Source organism: Geotrypetes seraphini, chromosome 4, assembly GCF_902459505.1.
Source record: "Geotrypetes seraphini chromosome 4, aGeoSer1.1, whole genome shotgun sequence".
NCBI lineage: Eukaryota > Metazoa > Chordata > Amphibia > Gymnophiona > Dermophiidae > Geotrypetes > Geotrypetes seraphini.
In genome coordinates, this window is record NC_047087.1 from 255,248,112 (window position 1) to 255,258,380 (window position 10,269).

At 42.3% G+C, this 10,269-nt stretch overlaps 1 protein-coding gene across 2 annotated transcripts in view; it reads left to right on the forward strand.

Moving 5' to 3' along the window:
- PAPSS2 (3'-phosphoadenosine 5'-phosphosulfate synthase 2) overlaps positions 1–9,095 on the forward strand; it is a 100,085-nt gene extending 90,990 nt beyond the window's left edge. Inside the window, exons 12-13 of one of the 2 annotated variants that reach the window (XM_033942871.1) lie at positions 2,445–2,620; positions 8,640–9,095. In XM_033942871.1, coding sequence (XP_033798762.1) covers positions 2,445–2,586 — 142 coding nt within the window. In that variant the 3' untranslated portion in view covers positions 2,587–2,620; positions 8,640–9,095. Of the gene's footprint in view, positions 1–2,444; positions 3,124–8,639 lie in introns of those variants that run through there. The other variant, XM_033942872.1, reaches the window with a different exon arrangement.
- Positions 9,096–10,269: the final 1,174 nt, after the last annotated feature.

The window sequence follows — 10,269 nt, forward strand, 5'->3', positions numbered from 1 at the left end:
TCTTCCAAACGGCGGGCCTAGGGCATGATTGGGCCAGGCACCTAAGGCCCTGCCCATAGGAGGGGCCTTAGGCACCTGGGCCATCCAGAATTGACCCAGTTGCCTTAGGCCCCTCCTGTAGGCGGGCCCTTAGGCACATGGGGCCAACTCAATGTTAAGGTAAGTTGGAGGGTTAAGGTAAGTTGGGAGCCAGCTAACGTTAAGGTAAGTTGGGGGGTGTTGGGGGTTGAGGAAATTAGGGGGCTAGGGGGCCGTTCGGGGGTTTGGAGGGTGATCAGGGGTTTGGGGGGTGCGCCATAGGCAGGAGGGCCTGGGATCACTCCTGCCTATAATTGAAGGGGGGTGGAGGTCACCTTCCAGCAGGAGGGCTTGGGCTCCCTCCTGCCGGTATTATCAGGAGGGTTGGGGTGCCAGCAGGAGGGCTTAGGATACCTCCTGCTGGTAGTCACGAGAGGAGTGGGGTGCCGGCAGGAGAGATTGGGCATCTCTCCTGCCATGATCATTGTGGTGGGGGGTGGGCAGGTTGCTGGGGCTGCTGAGCTGATCGCAGCAGTCTACAATTGTCTAAGTCAAAATGTATAAGTTCCAACTGGGCAATCTCCCTAGAGTTTTGGTTATACTTGCAGTACGACTAAGTCTAGGTTGGCCCACCTCCCGCCCTTTCCCCTCCTCTAAAAATGTCTCTTTTCGCTCTAGGCGTTCAGAGGCAGGTAAAGGCCTAAGCTGGTTTTAAATATGTTTAAAACCAGCTTTGATTATTGGTACTTGGACGATCTGTCTTTTTGATCGTCCAAGTACTGATTTAGGCCACTTTTTGAACTTTTTTTTTTAATTATTATGTGCCCCATAGGTTATATGTGCAGCTTGGCTAGCTAGTTGCACACAAGTGGTGCACCTACTGCTAGTCGTGATGAGGTTGTCTATATTTCTCTTTTTAAAGCTGTGAGTGACTGTGTCCTTTCCAACATCCACAAAGAGAATGAATGAAAAATAGAGATCAAGAAGGTGATAGTTTTTTCTATCAGGAGCTAGTGTAGCTCTAAAAGCAGTGGTATGACATGATCGAATCTGGATTTGTAGAATATAAGTCTTGCTGCACTGTTTTTTTTAATCAGCGGATTTTTTTTTTCATTGAATTAATCAAGATTCCCAAGAGTGGTGCATTACAGTACTCCAGTTGTAACAGAATAGTTAATTGTACTAGTATCCTGTAATGTTTATGGAAAAAAATAGGATCTGATTCTTCTTAACTTCTGTAGTGTAACAAAGGATTTCTTGACTAAAGTGTTAGTATAGTCTTCAAAGCTCAGTGAGCTGACTCCCAGAACTTTGGAAGCTAACTCCATTAATGGGGGAGCTCATTTAATTATGTTCGCATGGAACTGATTTATATTAGAATTTCGCACTTTAATTATGATGGAGTGGGGTATGCTGGTGAGGAGGCACTTAATAGGTTTGTCCCAATTGTGCCCTGAAGCTCCCCCCCCCGGTTAGATTTGATATATTTGTTTAATTTATTATTTACAAATTGATACTTAATTCTAGATCTATGAAGTTATATGTTCATGTCTTATTTTTAGATGGAGTTATTTGTGGATGAGTGTGTAAATTCTTGAGTTCTACGAGTTTCTATTTTTGGGTGATTTTTGATGATCACTAAGGGATTCACCCCACATTAGCCACTAGCCAGGCCCCCTGCAAACAGCCACAGAATCCATGAAAAGGCAGCACTGAGTATGTAGAACTTGAACTCTTTTATTAATACTTGGAGACCATGGGTCACTTTTATCAAGCAATGGAAAAGGTGCCAATACTCAATACCCCTGAGTAACCCCCTCAAAAAAGCCCTGTCAAAGGGTAAGGTGTTCATCAGCCTAGTGCCTCCAATGTAGACAAAATTTTCATAGATTCATATTTTTTATCCTTTTTAGAATTTTAGATTTCTTATTTAGATTTTTATTATCACATATCTTATTAAAAATTCCAAAAGTGCAGACAACTCCCCGATATGAAATCAAGTTTCGTATCACTGCATAAGGATAGATGAATCTTAGTTATACTCCCAACCAAATTGCTTAAGCTTGCAGAATCATATCTCTGGTTGATAAATAAGAATCAGAACTAACATTCTAAAAAGGATAAAAACTATGGATTGTAGTGTGAGGCTGGTAATGAAATGGGTTATAAATATTTTACATATTGAAAGTTTGGTGGTGTTAAAATTTTGTATACATTTTTTTTTTCATTGAGACAATAATATATACTATATATTGGAATATTTTAATTGAGAAACCTCTGGTGCTTCAGATAACAGATATCCATGTAAATGCAGTTTTCCTGGGGTAATTTTTAAAGGGAAAGTATGCTTTTGAAACAACATTTCACTTGGACATATTTCTGGGATGTTTAGCTCATTGAATACTTTTTCTTCTGTTTTATATTAGACACAGTGAATATGATTTTATCTCTGGAACGCGGATGAGGAAGCTTGCTCGAGAAGGACAGAATCCACCCAATGGCTTTATGGCTCCCAAAGCCTGGAAGGTCTTAACTGACTATTATTGCTCGCTAGAAAAAAACAGTTAATTATACTTCTAGTCCAGAGCACTTTCAGATATGGGTCAGTGGCACTGCATACTTTAATAAAGCAATGGTTGGACACAGTGCATGTAATACATAGTTTTAAAGTAGCAGTGTCACATAATAGGTTGAATTCCTTTGCATTTGAGGCACACCAATTAAATTTCCTCAAAGTTGAATTTTAAGCTCTGCACTATTGCGCAGGAGAGCCAAGTTCTATTCCCAAGTCTTTTGAGCTGGATATACCTTATTTGAAATGAATTAGGAAAGGTCAGTGACATCCTCAGAAGTCTTGAGAGTCAGAAGTCTTGAGAGTCTTCAGCAGGTGTGTCAGATAACGTAATGCATGAATACGCAGACACACTAATACCGGCTACTCAATCAGAACTTGTGGAATAGTACTTGAAGCCGAAAACCATACCAAACATTCTACAAACAGAACACAGAAAACACCTTCGCCTAGTATGATCACAAACTAACCTCTCCCCCTTTTACAAAACTGTAGTATGGTTTTTAGCCATGGCCAGTACTAAAAAAAATGCTCTACAGTTTTGTAAAAGGGGGAATAAAATAGAAATATGTAGACAAAGGTTAAATAAAACTCCCAAGAAGCTGGACTCTGCATACAATGCAACACCACAGAAACAGCGATGCATGTCCCCTAAAATAAAAAAATAAATAAATAGAAAAAAATTTTCTACCTTTGTCTTCTCTGGTTTCTGCTCTCCTCATCTTCTTGTCACTCTCTTCCTTTCATCTTCTGTCCTTCTGTGCCACTTCCAGAAACTGCCCCTGCCCCATTCCTGTAAGCTCTGCCTTAACCGCTCAAGCCTTGAACAGTTATGATTTTAAAGTGTTTGAGGCATGTGCAGATGAGGACAGAGCTTGCAGGAATGGGGCAGGGATAGGAAAAGAACTCATGGGGACGGGACAGGAAAATTATTTCCTGCGGGGACAGGGAAAAATTTCTCCCTGTGTCATTCTCTAATGCAGACAACCTAGCTCTTACCCAACAGTTGCAAATGCCCAGTCACTCCTGTTTTGTTGTTGCTGTACTGAACTTCACATTGGTACTAAGTAATCTGAATCTGGAACCATTTTGCATTACAGAGCAATTGTTCCCGCTTCATTTGAACCCCTCAGATTAGATAAGTAAAATATTAGTCAAGCCTAGGGTAAGCTCTCTCTCCATCACCACACACACCCTATCTTGGCATGTTTAGTTGAAGGAACATGACTGGTATCCAGTTTTTAGTGTATACTACTGAAAAGTAGCATACACTACAGAAAAAAAAATATAAATGAATAGAAAAATAAAAAATTTTAATAAAAAAACCCTATCCCTACATATCTCAAGGATCTCCTCTTTCTCCTGTATTTTTCAATATGTATCTCCCTTCCTTGGATTCAAGATTATCAAATTTTGATATAAAATCTTTTAATTATGCAGATGACATAACTTTAGTAATTTTCTATTTTTTCTCATCTTTCATCAGCTTCTCAGTTAATTTTGAAGGTTTTCCAGACTAGATCACTGGATGAGGGATTTTAAACTAAAGCTTAACCCAGATAAAACTAAATTTTTCTTTTCATCTCCTACCAAACGTACAAAAGAAAATTTGACTCTGAATGGAGAGTCCTACACTATTACCCCAACAGTCAGGATTTCAGGCATATACTTTGATAAAAATCTATCCATGAGTGATCACATTGATGTTCTAGTTCAAGAAAGCTTCTTTACATTATGGTAATTATGAACAATTAGATCATACTTCAACACTACCTCATTCAGGTTATTGGTACAATCTTTAATGTTGAGTATTTTGGACTATTGTAATATAGTACATTTGGCAGGCTAACATAAAGGGCTCCTTTTACGAAGGCACGTTAGGGCCTTAACGCGTGGAATAGTGCACGCTAAAATGCCGTGCATGCTAGCCGCTACCGCCTCCTCTTGAGCAGGCGGTAGTTTTTTGGCTAGCGCACGCTAATCCAGTGTGTGCGCTAAAAACGCTAGCGCACCTTCGTAAAAGGAGCCCAAAAAGTTTCAAAGATTACATATTGTACAAAATACCGCCATGCGTTCAATTTTTAATTTGAAGGAAACAGATCATATTACACCTTATTACAAAGAACTTCATTGGTTGTCAGTAGATGTTAGGGTGTTTTTCAAATTTGGAACCATGTGCTATGAGGCATTGCATGGTTACACGTCCAATTATTTAGTTGATCAATTTACATTCATCAATCCCAGTCACTCATTGATTTGCAAGCCACTGCATTGTTTGCTTTCCCTTCTGCTCGTGGTTGTTCATATAAGAGATTTTTACAGGTTTACTGTCTTACCAAGCAGCTAGTTGAGATACAAAGTTTCACAGACTATTATCTCTTTCTTCATCTTACATGCATTTTAGAAAATTGTTAAAATTTAGTTTATTTGCAAAATTCCTGGAGAATTGACTTATCACTGAGATTGTTCAGTCTTCATAGTTTCTTAAACTGCTTAGAACTGCAAGGTTTTGCAGTATACAAATGTTATGTTATCGCCTAGCAACTCCAGATGTCTTTAAAGTATTCTTTGACAGCTCTTGAGGTTTGTAAACGGATCAGGTATTCAGGGTATCCTCATGAATATACATGTTATAGATTGGCATGCATACTACATCCATTGTATGCAGATTTATCTCATGCATATTCATTATTGATAGCCTGAAAACTCCAATTGTTTCTGAGCCTTGAGAACTTGAAATGAAGACCAGTGCTCTGAAGAGTGTTATTTATTTCCTGACCAGAGGGTATACTTACACCAGGGAGAAACAGTTTATTTCCTTGAACAAGAGATTTATTGCTGTTGAAGCATGAGGTAAAACAAAGCTTCCAAAAATTATCCTGATGGCCCCAGATCCAGTCTGGTTTTCAGAATGTGTGCAATGAAGATACATATGATAAATGTGCAGATACTGGGGTCCATAATGCATGCACATTTATCTCATGCCTTTTCATCATGTATTATTTTCTACAGCTCCTTGGATGAATCACCAGAGGGCAACTTAAAAATATGTTTACATGAAATAAATAGCCCTTTAAAGGTGACTGTGGGGTCAACAGGACAGTTTGGGAAGCCTTCCTTGCCCTTCCTTAGTGTTAAATCAAGTTTTAATAGGGTCCCACAGTGACAAGACACTACATGACTAACGTGACCATTTATTTTTTTAATCAAAACGGGACATCTATTAATATTCAGTCCCGTCCCCAATCCCGCCCTAGCCCCACCCCAATCCTGCCCTAGCCCCGCCCCCAATTTCTTCCATTCATTTTTCATGTACATACAATATCTTATTATTTCATAATGGTAACCATAAAATTTTAAAAAACACAAAGCAACCTATACACAAAGAAAATGTTAATTATCATTTATATTTGGGGGGTTTTCAACGATGTCACCTCAGTAACTATAGAAAAATAGACAAATATAGTGCAAAATATAGACAGCAGATATAAATTCTCAAAACAGACACATTTTTATCACTAAATTGAAAATAAAATCATTTTTCCTACCTTTGCTGTCTGGTGATTTCATGAGTCTCTGGTTGCGTTTCCTTCTGACTGTGCATCCTATCTGTCATTTCTTTCTGCACTCAGGCCCAACAGTTGTCCCTTTCTATTTCCTCCCTCCTTCCTTCCTATGTCCTTAGTGCCCCCAGTGCCTTCCTATGTCCTTAGTGTCCCCAGCGCCTCCTTCCTATGTCCTTAGTCCCCCCAGTGCCTCCTTCCTATGTCCTTAGTGCCCCCAGATCCAGTGTCAGTTCTCCTTTGTACCTTTGTTCCAGGTCTCTCTCTCTCCCTCCTCTGTTATGCTGTTGCCACTCTCTGCTCTTCCTCAGGGGCTCTCCCCCTCTGTCTGCACCTCCCAAAGTCCTGCTTCTGCCTCCCGTCTTTCCCCTTTGGTCCAGGCCTTTATCTCTCTAGTCTTTCTTCTACTTACAACCCCCCCTTCTGCCGTTTTCTCTCCTTCCTTCATCCCTCCTTCCTATGTCCCCTCACTGCCTTCTAGCCTTTGTCCCACCCCCTCCCAAAAAGCCTGCCCGCCTACCTCCCCCAAAGCCAGCCTCCCCCAAAGCCAGTCTGCCTATCTCCCCCAGAGCCTGCCTGCCTGCCTCCCCAAAGCCAGCCTGCCTGTCTCCCCCAAAATCAGCCAGTCTGCCTGCCTAACTCCCCCAGAGCCAGCCAGCCTGCCTGGCTCCTCCAGAGCCTGCCTGCCTCCCCCAAAGCCTGCCTGCCTACCTCCCCCAAAGCCTGCCTGCCTGCCTCCCCCAAAGTCAGCCAGTCTGCCTGCCTACCTCCCCCAGAGCCAGCCAGCCTGCCTGCCTGCCTACCTCCCCCAAAGCCTGCCTACCTCCCTCCCTCCCCCAGAGCCAGCCAGCCAGCCAGCCTGCCTACCTCCCCCAGAGCCTGCCTGCCTCCCCCAAAGCCTGCCTGCCTACCTCCCCCAAAGCCTGCCTACCTACCTCCCTCCCCCAGAGCCAGCCAGCCAGCCAGCCTACCTCCTTTCCCTCCCCCCCCCCCCCCGGAAAACAAAAGCCTCCCTCCAGGCCCAATTTAAACTTCCTCCCCTGGTCCACTACCGCTGCTCATCAGCTGCCACTACTCGCACCCGGAAGCCTTCTTCCCGATATCAATTCTGACTTCAGAGAGGACATTTCTGGGCCAGCCAGGCAGCGATTGGCTGGCCCGGAACGTCCTCTCCGACATCAGAATTGACGTTGGGAAGAAGGCTTCCGGGTGCGAGTAGTGGCAGCAGAGGAGCAGCGGCGGTGGACCAGGGGAGAAGTTTAAATCGGGCCTGGAGGGAGGCTTTTTTTTTTGGTGCGGCAGGGGAGGGACAGGAAGCGATCGCCTGTCCCGTTGTCCCCCCGCACATCTTCGGGACACTGTCCCTGAAAATGGGACATTTTGGCGTCCCGAAGCTGTGTGTGGGGACAACGGGACAGGGGATCTGAAAACGGGACGTATGGTCACCTTATACATGACTAATAAAACCAAAGAAGCACAGCTGTAAATGAGCATGTAAAAAGAATTCCTTTCCTATGAAGCTCACTCTTTTCACTGCTGTACTTTATACCTCTAACCAAATGCAAGGTTGCAACAGTGGCTTCCTTCTAACCTCCCCCCCCCCCAATAAAGACCCCATTTGTACAGAAATCCTGAAATTGTTGAATAGTCAACATTTTCCTCAGTCTCAGCCAGAAAGTTCCGAAGCAATCTTATGCCTCACAATGAACTTCCTTAGCAGTTTTCTTTAACCTATGCCTACTGATTTTGGAAACTTCTTTATTAATAGTGCCAAACTATTTCTATTTCTGGACCTGTTGCTTAGTTTATATTTATATGCTAGATGTCTTATGTTCTTATGTACCCTTTTAAATTTTTAAATTTCAATAAATTATTTAATGGAAGGAAAAAAGTTCTAATTGGGGAGATTGTGGCACAGTGATTAAAAGCTACAGCCTCAGCACCCAGAGGTTGTGGGTTCAAACCCATTCTGCTCCTTGTGACCTTGGGCAAGTCACTTAATCCCTCCCCCCCATTGCCCCAGGTACATTAGATAAATTGTGAGCCTGCTGGGACAGAGGGGAAAATGCTTGAAAATACCTTAATAAATTAATGTAAACCGTTCTGAGTTCCCCTGGGAGAAATGGTATGGAAAATTGAATACATAAATAATGTGAATACAGTTTACTAAATATATGCATAAATATACCTGTAATTAGAGATTTGTTTACTGTACATTCTGCCAAGCTTTTTCACTCTCTTGCTCTGACATTTGTAATCTATAAGCACAGAAATCTTTAAAAATAAAGGCCCTCTTTTACTAAACTGTGGTAGAGTTTTCTACTTTGGCCTGGGGCGCTAAATGCTCCCAACGCTCATAGGAATTCTATGAATGTTGGAGCATTTAGTGCTCTGGGTTGCGGTAGAAACCTCAACCGTGGCTTAGTAAAAAGGGGAGTAATTTCTGACTTTAGAAACATTTTGAACAAAAAAATTTTTTATTACAGTTTCTATGACTTTTATGAAAAAAAAAAGTAACTGGAGCACAGGAGTACTTTACAAGAGGCAAGAGTGCATGCTGTGTCCAAACCATACAAATAAATAAATTCCAAGAGCTAAGGACATCTGAAGACACAGGCCTCCTGCAAGGATCCTGAACAGTCTAAATGAGTCCTGGTTTGTGCCTTCATAGTTCTTTCTTCCTGGTGGTTATTCAGTCCTCTGTTCAAAATGAAGGATCTGGATATTGTGTACCAGACTGGAGTCAATACAAAATAGTTGTTGCAAATGATAACTGCTTTCTGAATACAATTTTAATTGGAAGCATTTGCTGATATTGTTTTTAAAAGTGTATTTATTAAAGAACTCTGTGCCTTTCTAAGCATACCTCTTGATTTCTAATATATTCAGACTGGTAATCTGTACTAGAAGTACCTAAGATGCAATAAATATTTCTCTATATATGCTTCGGCTTTCTTTGTTCTCATTGCCTATGCCTTTAACTTGCAACTCCAAATGCCTGTTACATGGCACTGTTGCTCTCGTTCAACATCATGTTACGTAAAGCAGCTGTTTCACCATCTGCCAATTAAAGGAGTGCAAGGATTTACACCAAGTAAAACGTGGTGCAAATTCTCACACCTAAATTACACACAGTTCTCCCTTATTCTATAAGACTATGCAAATTCCAGGAACGCCCGCAACCCATCCATGCCCCCTTTTTGGGGTCATGCTAAAATTTTATGCACAAATCCCAGCACCTAACAACCTGTGTGTAAATTTTAATTAATGCAAATTGGTGCCAATAATTATTAGCACCCAATTATTGGTGCTAATTGACTTGTTAAATTCAATTAAATTGTGTGGGAAATTAAGTGCACATCCCAAGTTTCTGCATGCAATTTGCAGCGCCATATACAGAATTAGGCTGTAAGCACCTGAAAACAGGTTATCTTACAAAACCATTAAAGGCCAGGATTCACTAACCTACTAGATCGGGCCCGATTCTGGCAGGTCCAACCAATTCAGAAAACAAAAATATGCAGATGGGGGTGATCGGAGGAATGCCCCCATCTGCCTGCATGGATCGCGCATGCGCAGACCATAGGAGCAACAATCTTTTTTTTTTTTTTTTTTTTTTTACTTTTTTGTACTTTGGGCAGCAGCACTTTGGGGAGATTTTTAACTAGTAGATTCATACCGACTCTCCTGCTTCTCCTTCCACAGACTGAACCAAACGCCGCCACCTCCACTGACCCCAACTCACGTGGCTCCCAGAAAACTGGTCCTGCTCTTGCCAGCTGCCGCCCTCACCTTGTCGCTGTAATAATAATAAAAAGATAAATGGAGCCCGTGGGTTAAAACCATAGGCTTGCACTGAAGGGAAGGGTGGGAGAGTCGAGGCAGGCAGGAAATCATAGTTTGGGGCAGGCAGCAGTTTGGGCAGGCAGGAGAAGAGCATTGGAAAGACGAGCAGCAGGAGATAAGAAGCAGGGCTGAACAGGGCAGCATTCGGGGCGAGCAGACAGGAGAGATTGCAGGGCAGAGAGCAGGGCTTCCAGTTGGAAAGATGTTTTCGACTGGTCCCCAGCAGTCGCTTCTTCAGGTGATCGGCCAGCCCAGTCGGATCGGAAATTT